General features: G+C 41.9%; 1 protein-coding gene across 4 annotated transcripts; it reads left to right on the top strand.

The window, feature by feature from the left end:
* Nucleotides 1-1466: 1466 nt before the first annotated feature.
* Nucleotides 1467-18820, top strand: E2F8 (E2F transcription factor 8). Of its 4 annotated transcripts, none has more exons than XM_033150688.1 (14): nucleotides 1467-1617; nucleotides 3811-3915; nucleotides 5091-5351; nucleotides 5686-5842; nucleotides 7083-7388; nucleotides 7710-7871; nucleotides 9184-9321; nucleotides 9704-9916; nucleotides 10512-10590; nucleotides 11209-11725; nucleotides 14314-14532; nucleotides 15703-15835; nucleotides 16691-16923; nucleotides 18092-18820. In XM_033150688.1, the coding sequence occupies exons 2-14, from the start codon at nucleotides 3868-3870 to the stop codon at nucleotides 18266-18268; spliced, it is 2643 nt and encodes an 880-aa protein (XP_033006579.1). In that variant the 5' UTR covers nucleotides 1467-1617; nucleotides 3811-3867; the 3' UTR covers nucleotides 18269-18820. The 4 variants fall into 4 exon arrangements, with proteins under 4 accessions (XP_033006579.1, XP_033006596.1, XP_033006588.1 ...); XM_033150705.1 differs by having other exon boundaries at nucleotides 1514-1653; XM_033150697.1 differs by lacking the exon at nucleotides 1467-1617 and adding an exon at nucleotides 1861-1954 and having other exon boundaries at nucleotides 7794-7871.
* The last annotated feature ends 3846 nt before the right edge of the window (nucleotides 18821-22666 follow it).

Raw genomic sequence — 22666 nt, 5'->3', positions numbered from 1 at the left:
CAGACAGCAAAATGTATTGGGCTGGTCCTGCCTACAAATTTAAGATTTTTGGACTGTGGTGGTTTAAAAATTCAAGAATGTATTGAAATCTGCAATATGCAAGGATCTATCTAGAGTGACTCAGTTGTACATCTGGAACCAGAAAGTACACTGTAATCTCCTAAAGCTTTGCAGTTTATTCCTGGCTGCTAAAACTTTTTGGGTAGGGTAGTTCTCTGTTTCACTCTCATAGAGGTCAGCGTCACAACAATTTGAAAGTTATGACTGCGGCTCAACTTGTTTTTCAAATCTGTGAAAAAAGGAACTGTATTCCAGTACCTTTCTCATTGTTTGCTTCCTCTTCTGAAAACATATGGAGAGAGAAATTAAGCCATCACAATACAGATTTATCACTTTGTATTAATATTTATGTGGTTTCATGTTATAAAATGTGTTTTCTTTCTGCTACAGTATCTGCACAAAGTTTTGCCGCTGCTTTGATTTTTTCCCAATAAACACAGTGCATTTATTACAAATTTCCCAGACAATATGGACAGTTTTTGTTTTATATCAAAGTGACTCCACCATGCAAGATGGGGGACCAGAAAAAGTTTGAGTTAATAGGCAGGCAGCCACCCACCTATACACCCTTTTCCTCTCCACCTCTGTATGTCATCCTCCAGAGATGAGGCCAGAGGGCAAGATGGTTAACTCAATTTCTCCCCCTAAGAAAGCTGAGATAGGTTTATAGAACGTGATGATTAGCCCAAGGTTAGGGATTCAAAACAAAGTGTAAGCGTCCCTTGTCTGATCCAGACATTCTGTTCAACTACACCGTGTAAACAAAGGCCTGAAAGGGCACAAGGCTGATTAGTTTGCATACTTTGTTCAGAGATCTCTTTGCAGTAGTTGCCATCTCTTGTTTCTCTCCACTTGCAAAGTTCCTTCCAAAGCTGCATGAATAATTACACCAACCTTATATTAAACAAATGCAGCTTACCCGCTTTGGAAATACAGCGAGGACAAAAGGGAAAGCTTTACCTGCTGAGCATCTGCCTGAAATGCAACTGAGGCGTTCCCGCCCGCCCCAGAGGACCCTACCAAGGAGATGCCGAGAGCCGTGCTGCGGAAAGACCAGCTCCTTCATCCTAAAGATGAGGGGAAAGGTGGTACTCTGCACATGCTCAGAGAGACAATGACATTATTTCACAGGCCTGAGCCTCAGGACTGAGCCCCCACCTCCCTAAATTTAGGGGTCTCCAGGGGACCCTGAGGGCTAAGTTAGAGAAAGCCGCGCTTGGCGCCGCGCAGACCCCCAGCCTCCGGCTCCCCTCACTTCTCGCGCCCGGCGCTCGCGCCAAACTCCTCTGAGTGAGCCCCCACCCGCTTTCCCTAACCAAGGAACATCGCCGATTGGCTGGGGCGCAGGAGCCTCCGCGCTCCAATTGGCTGAGGGGGCTCGCCTCCTCCGCGCTCCTTTCCACGCCCACCTTCTCCGCCCTCCGCGGGCCAAATTCAAATCGCTGACACGGGCGGACGAGCAGCTTTCAGCCTAGCGAAGGGAGGGGATGGCGCGCGTTTCGTCTGAACGGCGACCGCCGCGCCGCGCCCGAGATTCCTCCTAAGCGGGGACGGAAGGTGAGGGGGGGAAACTCACACACACACACAAAAAAGGTAGGTGAGGGCGGGGCGGGGGTTATTCAGCTCGCGGGGTTGGTGGCGCCAAACGATTTAAACTGGATCAGGGGAAGTGTCCGCCCCGCTCCCATCGAGAGCCAATCAGAGGCGCCATGCGCCCGAAGGGTGGGAGGAGCTTATCCCGAACGAAAGAGCGCGGGTGGAATCCCGGGGCTGGAAGGAGGGGAAGGTTGAAGTGGAGGAGGAAGAAGGGGGGTGAGTGACTGGTAGAGAAGGAACTGTAGCAGAAGGCAGAGGAGACTTGGGGGGCGTGCTTGAGAAACTAGCCCGCAAAAAGGTGATTTTAAATGGTGGGCGTTTTGGGGGGTGTTGACAATAAGGTTTGGGTTTCAGCAGCGGGATCCTTTTTATTTATTTTGAAAAGTGCTGCTTAATGGTTAAACCGTGTTTGCTGAAATCAATAACCTTAACGATATTAAGCTCAAATCTGATTGAGTTGTACTTTGACAGATACACCATTCTTTTGGTTGTATCTGATTAAGGAGCCTCTATCCTGTGAAAGTGTGTGTTATAAGCTTTGTACATTTTTATGGTATCTTGGGGCTCTTTGCTTCGTTTTTGCTACAGCTGGCTTCTGCTTCTGTGATTTGGAACAAATAGCAATGAATTGGACCTTGGAGGTAGCACAGGGCACACTGGCCAGATTCAGTTCCTCCAACAACCATGATAGCTGCTGTTCCACTGGGGAGAATATCATTGCTGCATAAATATGCTGATTATGTGTGTGTGTGTGTGTGTGTGTGTGTATATATATATATATATATTTCAGAGAAAGTGAAATGGTGTCGTTTTCCCTTTCAACAGACACAACTATCCAATGCTGTTTCTTTTAAAGTACTGGTGCGTTGCTTCATAATATCATAGGCCTGCAAGTTTTAAAAATATCATATATAATTATGTATTTCACAACACAGGTGCCCCACAAAACATGTACCTTTGCTCCACAGTACTTTAAAAAATGTCTGGGAACTGCTGGCACAGGGAAAAGAAAGCCACTCAGCTTGATAAACAAGTGGCATTTTCCAGAGAAGGAATGCTCACCTTTGGACGGGATTACTAGGAGGGTTGTATTCTGGATGACATACACTGCAGTCATCAAAACTCTAAAGATATGTGCATACTGGCAGCCTTGGAGTCAATCTGCTGTGGCTGCAAGAAGGTGGTGATGTGCTGCCTACCATGTTGTGTAATCTGTGGTTATCCATTCTGCCAGTAAATAGTGGGAACAGCCAGCAGCGCCTTCTTAAACAGATATTGACCAGCGTTTGCCAATCCAGATGTTTTGGGCTACAACGCCTGCCTATCTGCTGTCTGCATGCCAGCGGGAGCTGGTGGAAGTTGTAGTCCAAAACATCTAGGGTGCACCAGATTGGTGAAGGTTGGTACAGACCTTCCTACAACCAGTTTGGACAGAAGTCTCATGCTGCAGTTTCTGATCAGTGTCCCATCCGTCAGCCTTTATTATTTTTCTTTATTGTTTTTATGTTATAATGCTGATTTGGCAACTTCACAATCACAAACTTGACTGAAGCTAGAAACCTGAAAAAATTGCATCAGTCCCCTTCGTGTAAAGACATGTGACCGTAGGAAGACAAACTTAGCAATATGTGAGAATAAGACTCATAGGCACATTCTTAACAATGGAGTTGGGAAATCTTTTCATAATCCTGCAATCCTAAACATGCTGCCTAAGGAATAAGTCCACCTAAACTCAGTTGGCCTTCTGAATACATGTGCTTACTGCTGTGTGGCACATTTGTCATCTGAATGAATGACCAAAGTTCTCATTCTAGAGGTCTTGCACCAGTATTCCCACATCAAATTTGTTTCAGCATTTCTACTAAAATGATGTCATCATCACCCCACCTTTCCTCCATGGAGATTAAGGTGACATACATGGCTCGCCCCCTCCCCATTTTATCACCACAACAACCCTGTGGGGTAGACTAGGCTTAGAGAGTGTCCTGAGGTCACCTAGAAAGCTAACTGGCTCAGTGTGGACTTGAACTCTTGTTTTCTAAATCCTAAATCCAACACTGGTCACTGTACCATCACAGACTTCCATCTATTCTGTTTTTTGGTTTGTTAAGTGCATATACATAAACTAATTTTCCTTTTTTCTTCTTCTCAAAGAATGCTGTAAAGGTTGCCCAACCAACAAAGCCCTTATTCTATTTAATTCAAACGAATATGAATAAGAGAAAAGCTTGCAGTGGCAAAATGAGTGCTGAAGACAAGGTAACCTATCTGAGATGTTCAAACTCCCACTTTATCTACTGCATAGCAAGTATTGGCTAGAGGTTGCTGCTCATTGGGGTGCAGTTGACACAGCTCTAAAACAAACAGTTAAAGAATTGCAAATTACATATAAACAGCCATTGCTATGTTTGACATCTTCTGTTTGTTGTTTGGTTTAACAATCTGGTTTTACTTCAGTCTTGATAAAGAACTGGACCAGAAGAATAGTTACCTTCACTAACATTCAGTCATTTTGTTCTCTGCATCTGTATGGAGACAAGTCACTTGTGAAGCTATTGTCAAAGGAAGTTCCAGACCCAGCAATGGGTAGAAACAAAACCCCATCAATTTAACTCATTGCATTTTATCAGCATTAAAAATGGCCACTCCTTTGACTTTGAAATTAGTGACCAAAAATGTTATTCCTAACTTAAGTTTTCTTCATATAATTTTCATGTTCATTAGTTCAATGAGTCTCCTGGAAAAAAGCCACTGTGAGAAGAGAATGCTGGTTTAGATAGGTGCTTGATTTTATCCACAGGCCTGCTGTTAGGTTCTTCAGCTATTTTTTCTCCCTTTATCAGGAACTTGTTTACACTTTTTGCTTTGTTAGCAAATATAAAATAGACAACAAAACCTATTTGTGTTTTGATGCCATCCATTTTTTTGTCTTCAACATTCAGTCATGTAGAAATGCATGATGTTGTATATCAAAACACAAGTAAATTGTACACATTATGCGGGGTAAGGGTTTGGCTGCAGCCTTCTTTTACTGCAGCATGTATTTCTGCCCTAAAGCAAAATGATCAAGACTGACTGAAATGCATAGGGAGTCTGATAAAATCCCCTAGGATTTCACCTGTCAGAACAGGTGAAAGTTCTGACACATTGGTTTTCAACTGGTGATATACTGCAGCCTGATGTAAAATGGGTCACAGCTACCACCATAAAAAATACATGGCAAAATGTAAAGGAATGTATTCCTTACATGTTTGGGCTAAAGGTGGGCCCCAAGTCTGAAAACATTGCAGACTACTGTTTTGACAACAGGCACTTGATTGATTTCAACATGACATTGCTTGGTTTATTGATTAAAAACAGCTTTGTTTTTATATTGCTTTTATGCCTAGCATTGCTGATCTCGAGTCACACAGTTTCATTTCTTTTTGGCTCAGGAAAATAGGTCTTTTGAACCACATGAAAACACATTGAAAACTCCTCTGAAACAGGCAGCGACCTCCAATTGGCTTTTGGCAGAGATGCTGCCTCCTGCTTCTGGCCATCTGACAACGCCACCCAAGCCTAATGAAATCTCTCCTGGAGACCCATGGACACCGACGGCTAACTTGAAAATGCTAATCAGCGCAGCTAGTCCTGAGATTAGAAATCGAGAACAGGAAAAAAGATTGTCAGACAGCAGAAATGAAATCCCTGAGGTAAAACATTTTTCTTCTTCTTATCGCTATAAATATTATTGAGCACTGTACTCAAAGCTTAAGTATGCACTTGAAAAGTAGCTTAGCTTTGGTTTGTTTCAGTATTTTGTGCTAGACCTCAAATCTGGCGTGTTAGTTATTTTTAGAGATCATAGTGTGTGCATAGCAGACGCTTCAGGGTAACTCTATTATTTTGAGGCTCACCAGCTGTCACCAAGAAGGCACTTGGCATTGCACATTGGCCAGAAATGCTGTTACTAAATCTGTCAAATCTTAATATTTTTTCGTGTAAGGCATTACCAATTGGTGTTTCTGCATTGTTTTCTTTCCGCAGGACCATTTGTCAGGAGACGAATATGAAAAATCTCAACCCAGCCGTAAAGAGAAAAGTCTAGGATTGCTGTGTCACAAATTTTTAGCTCGCTATCCTAGTTATCCCGACATCTCTAAGAACAATGAAATTTGCCTTGATGAAGTAGCAGAAGAGCTTAGTAAGTCTGGGGCTAAGATCCAGTGTTTATTACTGGAAAAAGCAAAACTCAGTTCACGCTGTTCAAAATGATAAGCGATAGATTAGAGTCTTGGTAATTCTTATAAACAACTTTATAATGTGGTTCAGTATCCTTATACCCTCACTGTAGCTGATACTAATAGGTTATTACATTAATAACTGCTATTTTTATTTTTTTACTAAATTTATATACTGTCCTTCATCCAAAGATCAAAGAGCAGATTTTATACTGTATTTTGACAAAACACATACACATTTTTAAAGCCACAGATTTTTTAAGCAGCCCAAGGCCTGGGAGAAGGAAAATGTATTTGTCTGGCGCCTAAAGATACGCAATGAAGGTGCCAGGCAAGCCTCCCATTGGAAAGCATTCCACAACTGGGGAGCCACTACAGAAAAGGCCCATTCTTGTGTTGCTTCCCTCTGGACCTCTCATGGAGGGGGCATACGGAGAAGGGCCTCGGATGATGATTGCAGGGTCTGTGTTGGTTCATATGGACAAAGGCAGTCCTTGAGGTATTGCGGTCCTGAGCCATTCAAGGCTTTATAGGTCAAAACCAACACTTTGAATTGGGCCTGGAAAGTAATTGGCAGTCAGTACAGGGCTGGGGTTACGGCGTTTCCGTGCACTGCTCTGGTTCACCAGAAGCGGCTTAGTCATGCTGGCCACATGACCCGGAAGCTGTCTGTGGACAAACGCCGGCTCCCTTGGCCAGTAAAGTGAGATGAGCGCCGCAACCCCAGAGTCGGACACAGCTGGATCTAATGGTCAGGGGTCCCTTTACCTTTACCGGGCTGGTGTTACATGCTCAAACCATCTTGCCCCAGTGAGCAACCTGGCTGTTGAATGCTGCACTGACTGAAGTTTCCAAACAGTCTTCAGAGGCAGCCCCATATATTGCAGTAATCTAACCTAGAGGTTACAAGGGCATAGACAACAGAAATTAGGCTCTCCCTGTCCAGATATGGAGGCAGCTGGGCTGCCAGCTGAAGGTCATCATACAGGTAACTAATCAGCTCCTTACAGCAACCAGGAATTTGGAACAGGGGCATGTTATAACGAGGCAGACTATGTGGAAAGAGTATAGTCTTCAGTTTTCCAGTCTTCCAGGTTTCACGTAGAATGAAGATATCATCATGAGGGTCTACCCATCTTCCAGAAAGTGACAGGATTAAAAAGCAGGTGGAAAATAACTTTTTAAAAATCACCCTTCTTACAGATGTTGAACGCAGGCGCATCTACGACATAATGAACGTACTAGAAAGTCTTCACATGGTGAGCCGACTTGCCAAAAACAGGTATTCTTGGCATGGGCGTCATAATCTTAAGAAAACACTACAGATTTTGAAAAAAGTGGCTGAGGAGAACAACTATAGTCAGCAAATTGAGCTGATTAAAAGAAGACAATATGAAGAAGAGCCTGAAGGGGATGACCAGAAGATTCAGTCGGCAGCAAAGCATGTTAGGCCAAATGACCATACAGACATCTGCTTTGTGGAACTTCCTGGGATGGAGTTTCGAGCAGGTACATCTTTGCTTTCTAGTTTTGGTATGCCAGTATCTTCTACAATTTGAATTTGGTTGGTTCCAAATGCTTGCATCTGGGGCAACGTTTAATTAATTAGTTGGATTAATTTGTTTTTAACTCTCCTTATGATTGGCTTGTATAGTACCATTTTTTCTTTAGAAAGACAGCATATAAATCCTTTAAATAAATAAATGGAATCTGCATGGAAGCATTTATTGGGGGGAGGGGGTGGACCTGAAGCCTAGGCGAGTTAGGAACAATGATTTCAAAGCTCTCATGACTTGGATTACATTCTGCCATGGTTATCTCTCCGTACAGCTTCAGTAAACAGTCGTAAAGACAAGTCTCTACGGGTGATGAGTCAGAAATTTGTGATGCTGTTTCTTGTTTCAACCCCCCAAGTTGTGAATCTTGAAGTCGCTGCTAAAATTTTGATTGGCGAAGACCATGTTGAATATTTGGATAAAAGCAAGTTTAAAAGTAAGTGGCAGAAATGGCTATTTGCATATGTTCTCTATACTGTGCTTGGCCTAAGTGTCTTAATTTTTATTTAAACACTTTTTTCCTGTAACCCATCAATACAAGACTAAAAACAGGAAAAAATTAAGATAGCATACTGAGAATGTAGGTGTTTTGCAACTTAGTACGGTATGCCCTTAGTACAAATGTTCCCAGGTGGGTTTAGACGTTAGCTCTTAATGGCCATGTTTGGCCCAGTGTTGTCCCATGAAACTGATATATTAGAATAAACTCAAATAACATGCCCCCATGTTCCCTCCTCACTCCTCCCTTTTGCTCATCTTTGAAGATATTATGATTTCTTAAATCACAGTTTCCTATGGTGTCTAAACTGGGAGGCTGTGGTTTAAGAACCAGGGTATCTAACAAGCCAGGCACACAAAAGCAGGATTGAATGCACAAGCACACAACTTCTTTCGGTCCGGTAAACTGGCTGATTGGACCTAGATAGTGACTCCTGAACCAGACCAGTATATGATGTTGGCCTCCTCATAATTCGTGGACAGGCCTTCCCAGTGGCTGTTTCAGATGTCATTGCTTAACTGGCTAAGCAAGTCATGAATGAGCCCAGCCTCCTCTACCTGCTCCTATCCTCCTGCACAGCCAGGAAGAATTTGGGAGCCTTCACTTCCGCTCAGTTTACTGCAGTTTGTTGTGTTATACAAACTGATCAAGCGGTGACTTATATCAACTATAGTTAGTTTGAAACAGGAATGTGTAACAATGGCAAATGGTCAGGGATAAAGAGTTGTCCAACATTGGAGGGCCACAGGTTCCTCATCTCTTGTTTGAAACAAGCCAATGGCCTGCAGCAGTTTAACTGTAGCTACAGTTCTGTGTTCAAATGAGATAGCAAGCTGCAGCTAAGGTAAAGCTTGTGAATGTGGGAAAGATTACTCTTTTCTCATCCAGTTTCCATCGAACAAAGCAAGGTGTCTGTTGAGCATGTTCTTCAGTGGGGACACAGTTCTTTGGGCTCCTACCAAATTAAATTTTCCACAGTTTCCTAAACCCCACCCTTTTGTCATCCACACAGAAGCTTATTTAAAAATATTGAGCATATGACTTGACCAAGGGACCAAAATTTAACTAACCTATTTGTGTACTCTGTGGATCCTTGGAACATAAATGACCCTGTTGCTTTTGTTTCGTATGTTTAAAGCACCATTTGGACGAATAGGAGAAGGAGGGTGATGTTTTCATAGTACTGAACCTCTGCTTAATGGTGATGTAGTAGTACTGCATTTTCATTCGTCTTTTTAACTTATTTCAGCTAAAATTCGAAGGCTGTATGATATTGCTAATGTTCTCAGTAGCCTTGAACTCATTAGGAAGGTTCACGTTACAGAAGAGAAGGGTCGCAAACCAGCATTTAAATGGACAGGACCAGATGTTTTTTCAGAGATTCTGGGTAGGTGGACTATTACTTCTGTACTCTAGAATTGCAGGCAATTCCCCGTCTCCGCAGGGGTTTCGTTCCAGGTCAAAGCATGCATTGGCAGGATGTGCATAAGTGTGCCCCATTATGCCACTATTCCTCCCTCTTCCAGGGTCCGAAAGGACCCGCATATTGGTGGTTACATGTCAGTGGTTGCATGTCAATTGGACTCGCCTAAAATGGTTGCCGCCTGTCATTGTAATGGTGAAGCTTCCTTATCCACTGCTCCTTGCTGCTACCAACCAAAGAAGGCTTTTTGTGAAAGGCATTCTTCACTTATATGTAGATGTGATCATTTCCCAATAGTTCTGCCAAAACAAAGGCTTAATAACAATTTTGTGCGATTGATTTATAGCTGTGCAGCCTGTATCTACACCCACTTCGATTGCTTCATCTCATCCTGCGGAAGGGAAGTCTTCCAAAGAGCATTGTTCCAAGAACCTCTTCCCTACGAGAAGCAAGCAAGGCTTCATACGGCACCCATCTTTAATGAAATTGGCAAAGGGTGTGCAAAGCAGTCAGAGGAAAATTAGATCTGCTCCAAGCAGCCCCGTCAAGAAAAATGCAAGTATGTAGTTGAAATATTAATTCTATTCAGTGTCATTCCGGAGATGCTATTGAAATGTTGAATGGTTCTGCTTAATGCCTTAGCGCAGAAAAACAAACAAACCCCAGTATATCTTGCAATCTCTTGAGTTGTCTGCTCCTGAGCAGCCTTACTAAGTTTGGCTAGACTTATAAAAAGTGGAAGGTATGCGCTATACTCAGGTTGAAAATACTAATGGGTAATGGTGTTAGGTGCAGTCACAGGTTTCATTTTGAAGCTTTGAAGTGTAGTAGGCTCCATCCATGGCATTTCCAGCTGATGACTTTGAGTAGCAAGGCAGTGAAAAACCTTGAGCCTTTGGAGATGCTGTGTCGGATCAAAATGCTCTTAATATGACAGCTTCATGTAATCCTATGGTCTTGTCCCACTGTGGCAATGGCTGTGTGGGTGGCCAAATCCAGACCACAAGACTAACCGTATACAACACCTTATGAGCAGTACCATAAGGTGTTGTCCTTCCAGTGACGGACTCTGGAAGGCCATGAACTGCTCATCCTCAAGCTATGCAAACAGTACTGTTTTAGTGAAATCTCTTTATTTATCTCTTCTCCCAAAGGTCAAATTCCACCAAGTTTTCCAAGCAAGATGGCTCAACTTGCAACAATATGCAAACAGCAGCTGGATGAACAGTCAAGGTATGTTCATAAAAGAGATGCATACAAAGCCTGCCTATTGAAAGCAAAATTTCCCAGCTAGGTGCATCCTCCAGTAGCATATCACACTTACTAACACTACTCCTCAACAACAGGACTTAAATTAACCTATTTGGTGCAAGAAGAGCATGACTTAATGTTTGGCAATGCTTTCTTTTCCAAATAAAGGTAAAGGTAAAGGGACCCCTGACCATTAGGTCCAGTCGCAGACGACTCTGGGGTTGCGGCACTCATCTCGCTTTACTGGCCAAGGGAGCCGGTGTACAGTTTCTGGGTCATCTGGCTAACCAGAGCAGCGCACGGAAACGCTGTTTAACTTTCCGCTGGAGCAGTAACTTTTATCTACTTGCACTTTGACGTGCTTTTGAACTGCTAGGTAACCTAAGTTGGCAGGAGCTGGGACCGAACAATGGGAGCTCACCCCATTGTGGGGATTCGAACCGCCGACCTTCTGATCGGCAAGCCCTAGGCTCTGTGGCTTAGACCACAGTGCCACCCGCGTCCCTTCTTTTCTAAATAAGCGGAGCCAATTCTACTGTATTGCTTTGGCGGAGCCATTTTGGATGCAAGGATTTTAATGCTGTGGATTTTTTTTCTTAGGGAATTCAAGAAGAGAAAAATGAAATTGGAACATTCTACTTTGCCATCCCCTCTAGGTCCACCACCTAAAACCCGTTTGAAGCCTAAACCCTTCTTGTTACCTTCTCAGGCTGAGATCCTACCTCTGATCCAAAACTCGGTACCTCCAGCAATGCTACCTCTCCATCCCAATGTGCCCTATGCATTATATCTGCACCCTTCCCAAACACAGCTAGTGACGGCATACAATCCAAGTTTCACGGTGCGGCCTGTCCACTGTGCTAATGTGGTTGGAAGTAAGTCTCCCACGGAGTCCAGTTCCCAAGTAGCCCCCTGTAAAATATTTATTGAAGACAATGGCAGCAATGGAGAAGGAAGTGCTTCCTGTGCTAAAGGCCAGGACCTCTGGCTGGCGAAGGAGCAAGACGGTACAAAAGATGACATGGTGCCTGAGAGACGTTTTAAGAGACGTAGAATGGAGGGTAGTCCAATGAAAAAATGTGCGAGTGAAGAAGTGGCGCTGCATGATGTGCTACTGGTAAGCTGTATTAAAGTGCACACTCTTTCCAAATACTAAATGGGTGGCTGAGGCACGAAATGCATGGGATAGGGCTCTCTGATTGGTCGCTGTGGAAAATCAATTCAATAGTTAAGAGTTCCTGTGAGTCAGGTTCACACACAGGGCCTATATTTAGCAGTGGCAGCAGCAGCTTTTTCAAATCTCAGCTGTGCCACAGGTACCCACACTATCAGTAGAGCTCCCCTTCTGGCTGCATGAGCTCTACTCTCTTTCTACACAAAGCCTTAGCAGAGAAAGGAAAGAGTTTTATTTTTTAAAATAACAACAGCTGAAAAAGTTCCACCCAACACCCAAGGTGCCAAATTCATTTCCTCCTACCCATTCATCCCTATTGCAAGCCCACCTAATGTAGGGTTGCCATACATCTGGACATACCTGGAATACTGCAGTCAGAAGCAGTGTCCGGACATTTGGCAACCCATGTTGGCAGCGTTGTTTTTGGCGATTTCCCTTGAAAATAGCTCAAAAACTCCTTTTTTGCACTTTCGCCAAAAAAGCTTAACAACCTTTGGCAAATCTAAGGAAAAACTCAACAATCTTGGCCCAACAACTTTTGTGTCCAGATTTTCACTTTTTGAAATATGGCAATCCTAACTTTATGGAGGAGGCTATCTGCTCAGATTCCCTTTTAACTTCCAGGCAGCTTTGCTTTTGTGTGGTATTGGAGCATTCAGTTACTCCCCATATAGAAGGACAGCAGTTACTCAGCCTCAGAAGAAGGTGTCTTGTGTTTTTGGATGAGTTACAGCTCTGGGCTGGGCTTCTTTCAGCAGGAACTCACCAGAACTCAGTTCTGGTACCTCTCAGGTGGGTGCCATTGCCATTCAAAGAGAACAAGGGAGACGTTTGTGGTGAGCACCTCTTTTTATAGAAAAAGAGCACTGCCTGTGGCCCTGCCTCCTTCCAACTGGCAGGTATATCCAGAACTGCCGCACACACTAATATGATGTTGCATCTTCTGCTGGGGGAGGCACATTTCACCAGCTTTGCTAAAGTGAAGAATATTTTGAATCTGACTAGTGTCTCATGTGTGTAGAGATCTGGGAATTTCAATAGCCCCAATCAGTTGCTTTTTATAGCTATGTTTTCAAGGCACCTTGTTTCCCCTTTTATTTATTTTTTACTCTGTGCTGTATTCCCGTTTTTCTGGGTGATGACAGCCAGTTGCTTGTTTCAAAGAATTTGGTTTTATATAGATACAGAATTCTGGGAACTGGATATCTCTCCGTTGTGCTTTGAGCTGCTTTTCCAGGAGTGCAATAGAGGGTAGGGAAAGTCCAGCCTCAACTTAGGAGAAGGGAAAAATAGGAATTGTGTTGGAGGATGGAGTTGACATGCAGAATATAGAAGGAGAACAAGAAGGGAGAAGGCACCTTTAATATTACTCATTCAGATATATGCTTTCTGTGTGTCCATGTGTGTGCGCCTGCCTATTCTGGATGGGGTTTCACTCACTCTGAAAGAATAGATTTGAGGCTGCTCCCCAATCCAACTTTGTCACTGAAAGCTTAGGTAGCCTCATTGGGGAGGGGTACCTATTACCATGTACAGCCAATATGCCAATGACAATGATTCTTGGACAGGAATAGTTTTGCCATAGTGCCTCAAGATTAGTAGGATGCGGGTGGTGGCCTAGGGCTTGCTGATCAGTAGGTTGGTGGTTCGAATCCCCGCGACGGGGTGAGCTCCTGTTGCTTGGTCCCAGCTCCTGCCCACCTAGCAGTTCGAAAGCACATCAAAGTGCAAGTAGATGAATAGGTACCGCTCCCACAGGAAGGTAAACGGCGTTTCCGTGCGCTGCTCTGGTTCACCAGAAGTGGCTTAGTCATGCTGGCCACATGACCCGGAAGCTGTACGCTGGCTCCCTCGGCCATTAACGCGAGATGAGCGCCGCAACCCCAGAGTCGGACACAACTGAACCTAATGGTCGGGTCCATTTACCTTTACCTTTAGCCTCAAGATTCAGTTGTTGCAATGTGTTTTATGTAGGGCTGCACTTGGGCCTAGTCTGGAGGCTTCACCCATTACAGAACACTCTGACTGTAGTGCCATTGGGGAGAGACTATCACTATCACATAACTCCAGTAGACTGGCTGCCTGCATGCTCCGAGGCCAAGCTCCAGATTCTTGTTTTAACTTGCAAGGCCCTTAACAACTTGAATCTCAAGAACCAATCACTGAGGTCTGAAGTTGTTAGTGGTCTCCCATGGTTTGTTTCCACCAGGAGTTGCACACACAGCATTGTGGGCCCAATTTTATGGGACTCTCTTCCAGTTGAGGTCAAACATTGTCTGCCCTTTGGTTGAACTTTCATCACCTACTGAAAATTTTGTTTATTCCAAAAGGCATTTTAACTGAATTCTGATATTATACTTTTAACTGGTTTGTTGTTTTTGTACTGAGTTACTTGTAAACTGCTTAGAGACTATTGTAATTAAGCAGTATATAAATTATTGAAATAAATAAATAATATCCATATGTGTGTGTATCTCCTCTAAATTAGCCTTTGGTTATTTTGCATTTCACCCCACCCCACCCCATCCCAGGGAGTATCTGTTGAGAGCAAAAAATCCCGATGTCCCATAGCTTCGCGTCTTGACCAGGAAACCTTAACTTCATCAGCTGTGAAACAAAGTAAATATGAAAAAACAGATCAACACTTGGAGGGTCAACCTAAGCAGCAGAGGCATGGGGAATTTTTGGAACCCGACACCATCACCACAATGCAGGAGATGCCCGCAACATTTGCAATCGCTACACACAAGGTATACTTCCCCTTAAGCACATTCGTCCTATATCTTTGCTCTTCTGAAAGGAGCACTGAATGTCTTAAAGTAGGCATTTTATGCTCCATCTTTACAAAAAAAAGAAAGAAAATTAGAACACATTCAGGACCAATGTAGTATCTGATAGGTAGCTTTAGCCCATGGACATTTCCCCCCCTTTCCTTTTATATTTTAATTGAGGACTGCTGCTGGAATTTACTGTATTGCATTTCATACAGACCCTCGCTATTTGGACAAAACACATGTTTTGTGTGATCCGTGGGCAGAATTGTAGAATGCAATAATGGACATGTGGTACTGTCTAGCAACACTGATAATATATCAATAAGGTGCCCATATTAAAATTATCCTTTATCTATAAGACTCCAGGATGAAAAGTAATGGTCTTTTAAAATATTTTATCATTAAAAAATATATATTTTAAGAGATCAGAATGAAAAAGAATCATGCATTCTGCATGCTTGTAGAGCACAAACACATAGTTGCATTTTTCTTAAAAGTAGATTGTTGTATTTATCTCCACCCACCCCAAATAGGTTTAATTATCGTCATTATTTATGGATGCCTTTTGCTTCATATACATGAGGTCTTCATTTTTAATGTGGCGTGGAAAAAGAGGAAGAAGGAAAACAGAGAAGTGTGGCATGAACTGAGCGTGAGATGGTCCAAAATTGCATCAGGGGTGGTTGCGATCATCTCCCTCCTACAAAGTTATTATCCACTGCAATATTGGACAAATGCAATATCAAACTTGGGTTCCAAATATTGGGCTACAACTCCCATCTTAGCCAGCAAATGATCCGGGACGATGGGAATTGTAGTCCAACCTCATCATTTGGGGATCCAGTGTTGAAGAACATTACAATATAGGAACCCCCCACCCACCCATGGGTAACAGTTGCTTTGCGGAGAGGGGTAATTTTCCATCTTGGAAATGGCATGGTTAAGTTCTCTTAATGTTTTCCTTCAGTCCCAGTGGTTTCTTTAATTGTTAAATAAGACAGCAAGAGATCCAGTCATTCTTCTGCCATGTCATATCTATTTTGGCCCTTTCTTGTTTAGGAACAGTGCAGTACCTGGGCTAAATCTATGAAATTTGTGTTGATTATTGTTGTGAATATAAACAGCACATTTCCCCTTGTTCTTTAGACTTTGTTTCCTTCAGGATACCTTATACCTCTTCCTCACTGTACCAAGCTTGGTAATGAGACCATTTTTTCTAACAAGGAGAAAGCTGAGATGTGTGCAGCAGAACAGAAGTCTTATAGTTCTCCTGTTGCTGGTGTGTATTCATTAACTGTGCCTCTAAAACATTCCAGACTTGTTTATATCTGATGACTGCTGTCAGCTAATGATAAAGGACTTTAGGTGGGATATTACAGCTATTGTATGCCTAAAGCCTGTGCCCTCCTCATTCAGCTTTTGCAATGGTGGCTTGTCCCACATGGTTCCACTTTCTGTGATCTGAAGAAGATGGATTTAATCAGTTCAATAAAGTATGTATTAACAGTTTGGAACTCATTTACAGAGGGCTTACCAAACTACAAATAAAAGCTAACATTTTTGTTATCCATTTAACAATTCATTAAATAAATGTTCTTATTGCCTCCTATAATTCTCATTTCCTTCAAGCACTTCTTTTTGTTTGTTTCATAAAATTGATATGCTGCTGGATTGTGGTTTTGAAAAAAAACCTCAAAGCGGTTCACAAAGCGAATAAAAAAATAAAATCACCAGTAACGATCCATAAAAACAACGCAGTAAATCATTCGAAACATAAAATCAACAATAAAGGAAGAAACAAATTAAAACAAACATCCACATTCTACACATGTTCCATGTTCTGATCTTAAGGGGTGGTTGTTTTTTCAGTTATTGAATGTATTTAAACCAATGTTCTAGGTGAGTCATTTTGTTGTTGCAGGACCTTTTCAGAGTTTCTTATAATGCGATAGTTTGTGTATTAATATTCTATGCCAAGGCTTAATTGCATTCATCTGAACCCTCCTGTGACCAAGCTTCTGGTGTTTGGTTGGACTTTGTGTTCATGCCTGCCAAACATTGACCTCTGCTCCTTGACGCAGAAGTACAGGGATTGTCATTTGTGACAGTTTTTTTTTCTTTCTTCTTCTCATAGGTGGTATTCCAGTGACCTCTGAATTTGCTACCGTTAATTTCCCTGCGCTTCATATAGCACCTGTGAACCTAAAGCTACCTGCATCTTCTCTAGCTACTATCCCTGTGGTGAATGGCACTGCTATGGCTTCATACCAGGCTGACTCGATCCAAGCCCCAAGCACTTCAGTTATGAACTTTACACTACAACACTTGGGACTGATTCCAGGCACTCTACAAATGTCTGCAAATCAGGTACTTAGATCTGCCCCAGTTTGTCAAGGAGCAGGACCTGCTAGTTTGATTTCAAAAAAATGTAGGTTTCAAACAGGAGAAAGCACTACAGAATGTTTTGCCACTGTACAGTGATGAGTTAAATGGTAAATCAGTTTCAGCCGATAAGAGAGCTTTTAAATAATAGTCTGTTTCAAATAAGACTGGTGGGTTATTAACACATATACTTGCCAGAGTGTACAGTCGCTGATAAGTAATGGGGCATTTTACATGATTTGGTAACAGGAGCAATCCAGCAGGAAACCACACCCAGCAATTTGGAGTTAACTATTAGCAACAACAGGATCTGCAAGACATGAACAGCTTTGGATACAGATGTTGGAAAAGTGGGTTTTCAGTAGCAATAAAATTTTCAGTATAATATGATGTTTTATCTTTGCATACCAGTGCTTGTAGAAATTTACTTGGTTAAAACTGTTAAAAATGCAGACTGCTAAAAGAGCAGTACACTTGTAGGAAAGGGCTAGAAAATTACAGAAGGATACCTAATACAACATTGTGAAATTGGCTGTGGACCAAAACCATTAATAGAGCATGCTGAGAGAGGATAATTAGTAAGACTTGCCAACAGGGACACGGAGTTAACACAGAGCCTAGGGCTTGCTGATCAGAAGGTCGGCAGTTCGAATCCCCGCGATGGGGTGAGCTCCTGTTGCTCAGTCCCTGCTCCTGCCCACCTAGCAGTTCAAAAGCACGTCAAAGTGCAAGTAGATAAATAGGTACCACTCCGGTGGGAAGGTAAACGGTGTTTCCGTGCGCTGTTCTGGTTAGCCAGAAGCGGCTTAGTCATGCTGGCCACATGACCCGGAAAAAACTCTGGGGACAAATGTTGGCTCCCTCGGCCAGTAAAGCGAGATGAGCACCGCAACCCCAGAGTTGTTCGCAACTGGACTTAACTGTCAGGGGTCCTTTACCTTTACCAACAGTGTCCTTTTCACCTGCTTCTTATTTCCATCTCCGTTGTTCCTGTTTCTTCTGCTTAGTTACAGTATTAGAAATCCCTAAACAGGGTTCCAAAATACTTCTTGAATTTAGTCATATGTGCATCCTTCTGGCCATTGATGTCAAAGCATTTTAGTTGTTTCAGTCTCATCACTTGCAAATAATTTAAGTTTTCTCTTCCATTCAGGCCACTGTTCCTGTTACATCCAGCATTCTGGATAATGACCATGCCTTCCAAGCATCATGTGAGTCAGCTGTAGTTCCTGAGTTTTGTTCATCCTTTCATGAATCAGATAGAATATCTCAAGCAACATTGGCAGTTCCACAAAGAGAACATGATGTTTCAACAGAAGATAAATTTTGAGTTGGTGTAAAATATTGTTGGACTCTTCCCCCAAACAGATATGATTGAAACACTTATTTCTGGTATTATAAATGTGTACTCTGGAAATAATATTTGATCATAATAATGAATTCTTCATGCTTGAATATCTTTTTAGTTACAGTTCTACTTGATCAACTTTATATCTTTTTTATAATAAAAAAGTAAGGACACACACCATTGTCTGTAAAAACACCACTTAAAGAAGCAATTTGGAACAATTCCATTAAATGTCTGACTTCATAGTTGTGTGGAATAAGAAAGCTCTTGTTCATTATTTGTATAGAAACATACTAAATATGTACCGGCACATTGCAAGTACCAAGCATGTAATATATTGTATTTTTTTTAAAACGAAACAAAACTATAAGGGGGCACTTGTTACTTTAAGTTTACATAACATTTTAATTTTGTGTGTTCTTTAATACTGTTGCAAAGTTTTAAAATCTTAATCACGTCTGTGTAAATTTTAATGTTTATTTAAGGGATTAATCAATTTCTTCAAATTAAATTTTGTGTCAGTTTTCTAACTTTTATACTTGTGGGTTATTTCTTGGCATTGAAACAAAATGAACATGCACAGAAAGAGCGTGCACAAGAACGTGTCATATGTATATCAGAAAAAGTATGGATAAGGATAAAATGTTGCATAATGCCTTAAAATGGACTGGAGTGTGTGAGGATTAGACCAAAGGGTCCTTTTCTCCAGGCTCTCCAGCTGAGTTGGTCTCCCACCAGGTGCTGTCAATGGAGTGTCTAAAGAGTCACCAACCAATCCTTTCTCCTGCTAAACATGGTTGTATCCATGCTTACAGGGGTCAGCAGAAAACCTCAAAATGGTGTTCAGAGGGTAGGACTGAGCCAGGCCAGGACCCACTGGACTTCAAACTGCCCACAGTTTTCATATGATGGCATTGGGTCCAATTACTGTCCTCCCCTGGAGTTGTCACAGTGATGAAGCCCGATTGTTCATCCCCTACTTTATGTCATGGCTGTAGATGCAGCAAAGCCTGTGTGTGTGTGTGTGTGTGTGTGTGTAAAAGGTTAAGATTGTGCCCCTAAATCTGACTAAACCTTTGCCAAGGTTCAAACCATGCAACCTGATATGTGGATGTCATTTGGAAATGGCTGCAAAGACCTGCTGCCACCTGTCTGTTTGGGTTGTAGCCAGAACAACTTGGTTTTTACTAGCTTCTCGAGCACATAGCTCATGCCCTTTCCCCCCATCTATTGAATGTTGTCTTAATATATAAATTGAGTAATAGATTGCATCTAATAAAAGCAAATGGAATCTATGGCACAGATGCGAGATACTGAAATCTCTTCACCCCAGCAGCTGAGATTTTTCAATATAGAAAGCTATCGTGTTTGAAATCACTTTGACCTAAGTACTTTTTACTATAATTTTTATGCATACTATTAGTGTGAGCATCTTACACCCCAATCCTAAAGTTAGTCATCTAGAAAAAAGAAGCTGTATTGCTATTTGTAAACACGTTTGTTTAAGGTCATTGTATCAGACTTGATATAAAGCACTACAAAAATATGAATGGAAGTACTACAACGGGCCTTGTATCAAATCACATTTATTATCATTTTCCAGTATTTATAACATTAAACCAGAAAAAAGCTAGATTTTGAAAAGAATAATTAATATCTGAACAAAATCAATGGTGAGTCGAGGTGACAAAGGCCTGGGACAAAATCATAATCTTCCTGTACTTTATCACCACGTACACTCAGTGTTCAATAAAAGATTGGCTTATCAGTTTGTATTTTTGCAGCTGATTGTTGAAAAACCTCACCATTCTTTCAGAATTAAAGAATGATCTCCGGCTAAAAGCCATCTCAAGCCTACTCTGATTAGTACTTAGTTCTAAGGTCCTGGGACCTTAAGGGCAGGTAAGAAATTGAATTAATAATGATGATGAGGCAATAATTATGCCAACCAAATTAGCCATCTAACCTTATTGCCTTCCACCCTACAGATCATTAGTCTGTCAAATATTTTGTCTACAGAGTCTCCATTGTTTTATTCATTTGAAGACTGCATTTTTATCTTGCCCTCTACTCACTTCTTAACTCCTGCAGGTTCTCTTTTGAGTCATTTTTTTGTATGAAGGAATGGCTTAGAAGAATGAACTACACAAATTTATGTTTTGTTTAGGGAAAAGAATTCAATACTCTTCTGTATCAAGGCATCCTGGCTCTGCTTCTGAAATAATAATAACTTCTCTAAAACTTGTTCTTTTGTTTCTTCTATTTAATTTCTTGGAGGTTCTCTGGTTCACGTTTACAACATGACAACCTTTCTGTTATTTCTTTCCTATTTGTATCTCTTAATACCATCAGTGATCTGCTTATCAGACTTGCTGTGCTTTTCCGCCAGCCTGACTTAAAATATGACCTGATTACCTCATTCACTTGCCTGCCTTGGGAAACTCTTTGATCTTGGTGTTCTTGATGTGCAGCTCTCAAACATTTGAACGGCGTTCGTAGACGCTGCACATATTCCGTCAGCCCAAATAACTGCATCTTGCACTTCTAGTGATTGAAATAAAAATTGAAGCAGCTGCTGTGATTCATTTGATGAATAACAAACCTGCATTTCCACTTAGATTGAAATAAATAGAATCTATGGACAAAAAGAGACACTTGTGGTTCCTTTGAAGACTAACAAAATTATTATAGCTTCCATGTGCTCGTGTCCTGAGTTATTGCTGTATACACACATGTGCTAGAGTGGCAAAATTGTAAACAATTACAAGCTGAGTCAGCCCCTGGCAATTTTGCTATATCTAAAGCAAGTATATACTCTTACTGACCCTGACGTCAGTAAAAGAATCCTCCATTGGTAATTGAACTAAATCTAAATTTGCATTTTCGGAGAAACATCACATTTCTCCACAAGGGGCACTTTGGTCACCTGACTCTGAATACTAATTGGTCAAATGTCCCTTATGACCTCCTTGCTTCTTTGTGGCAGGAAACCTACAAGGATATCCCTCATAACCACTCCATAAATGCATTAACTAGCAAATAATGTCCCGTTCTCTCTAGCGCTATCATTAATCTACCTCTGAACTAGAGCTAAAACCCTTCAGGAAATGTCTTTCCTATTACAATACTAAGTAGTTCAGATTCCTAAATAGTTTAGCCTTACAGGTTTAACACTCACTTGGTCACTCTACATCTCTCTTCAAGCCTTCTCCAACCACTGGATGCCTGCAGGAGCAAAATGTCTTCATTCTAGCTCAATCCCTTTATGTTTGCCTCTACTATTAAAGAACCTTTTAACAAGGGTGAAAGAGGAGAGTGCAAAATATGGTCTGAAGCTCAACATCAAAAAAAAAAAAAAAAACTAAGATCATGGCCACTGGTCCCATCACCTCCTGGCAAATAGAAGGGGAAGAAATGGAGGCAGTGAGAGACTTTACTTTCTTGGGCTCCATGATCACTGCAGATGGTGACAGCAGTCATGAAATTAGAAGGCGCCTGCTTCTCGGGAGGAAAGCAATGACAAACCTAGACAGCATCTTAAAAAGCAGAGACATCACCTTGCCAACAAAGGTCCGTATAGTTAAAGCTATGGTTTTCCCAGTAGTAATGTATGGAAGTGAGAGCTGGACCATAAAGAAGACTGATCGCTGAAGAATTGATGCTTTTGAATTATGGTGCTGGAGGAGACTCTTGAGAGTCCCATGGACTGCAAAAAGATCAAACTTATCCATCCTTAAATAAATTAGCCCTGAGTGCTCACTGGAAGGACAGATCCTGAAGTTGAGGCTCAGTACTTTGGCCACCTCATGAGAAGAGAAGACTCCCTTGAAAAGACCCTGATGTTGGGAAAGATGGAGGGCACAAGGAGAAGGGGATGACAGAGGATGAGATGGTTGGACTGTGTTCTCGAAGCAACTAGCATGAGTTTGGCCAAACTGCGGGAGGCAGCGAAAGATAGGCGTGCCTGGCGTGCTCTGGTACATGGGGTCATGAAAAGTCGGACACAACTGAATGACTGAACAGCAACTACAGTATCTTCTTGTCTCTCAGCCATGATTGTTATTTTCTTTGAATTAGTCTGGACTCTTGTAAGCACAAGCCACTTTAATACTTTATTCTTCTTGTAATGTTGAACTAGATTTAAAGGATTGTGAAGGTTTCATTCCACTTCTAAGCTTCTTCACAGTCCTCTCCTTACTCTTGCAATGCCTAACTGTGCCCACCAACATCTTCCAGGGTTCCAGGTCTTTTAAACTGTTTCATTCCCTTTTTCTCTCTTGCAGTTTCAAGCCTTCACAACCATCTAACTCTCTTGCAGCCTTCACAACCATCTAACTCTCTTGCAGTTTCAAGACTTCACAACCATCTAACTAATTGATC

This window comes from Lacerta agilis, chromosome 1 (genome assembly GCF_009819535.1).
Source record: "Lacerta agilis isolate rLacAgi1 chromosome 1, rLacAgi1.pri, whole genome shotgun sequence".
Classification (NCBI taxonomy): domain Eukaryota; kingdom Metazoa; phylum Chordata; class Lepidosauria; order Squamata; family Lacertidae; genus Lacerta; species Lacerta agilis.
The sequence above is the reverse complement of the archived record's forward strand: the minus strand, read 5'-3'. Positions and strand labels throughout refer to the sequence as shown.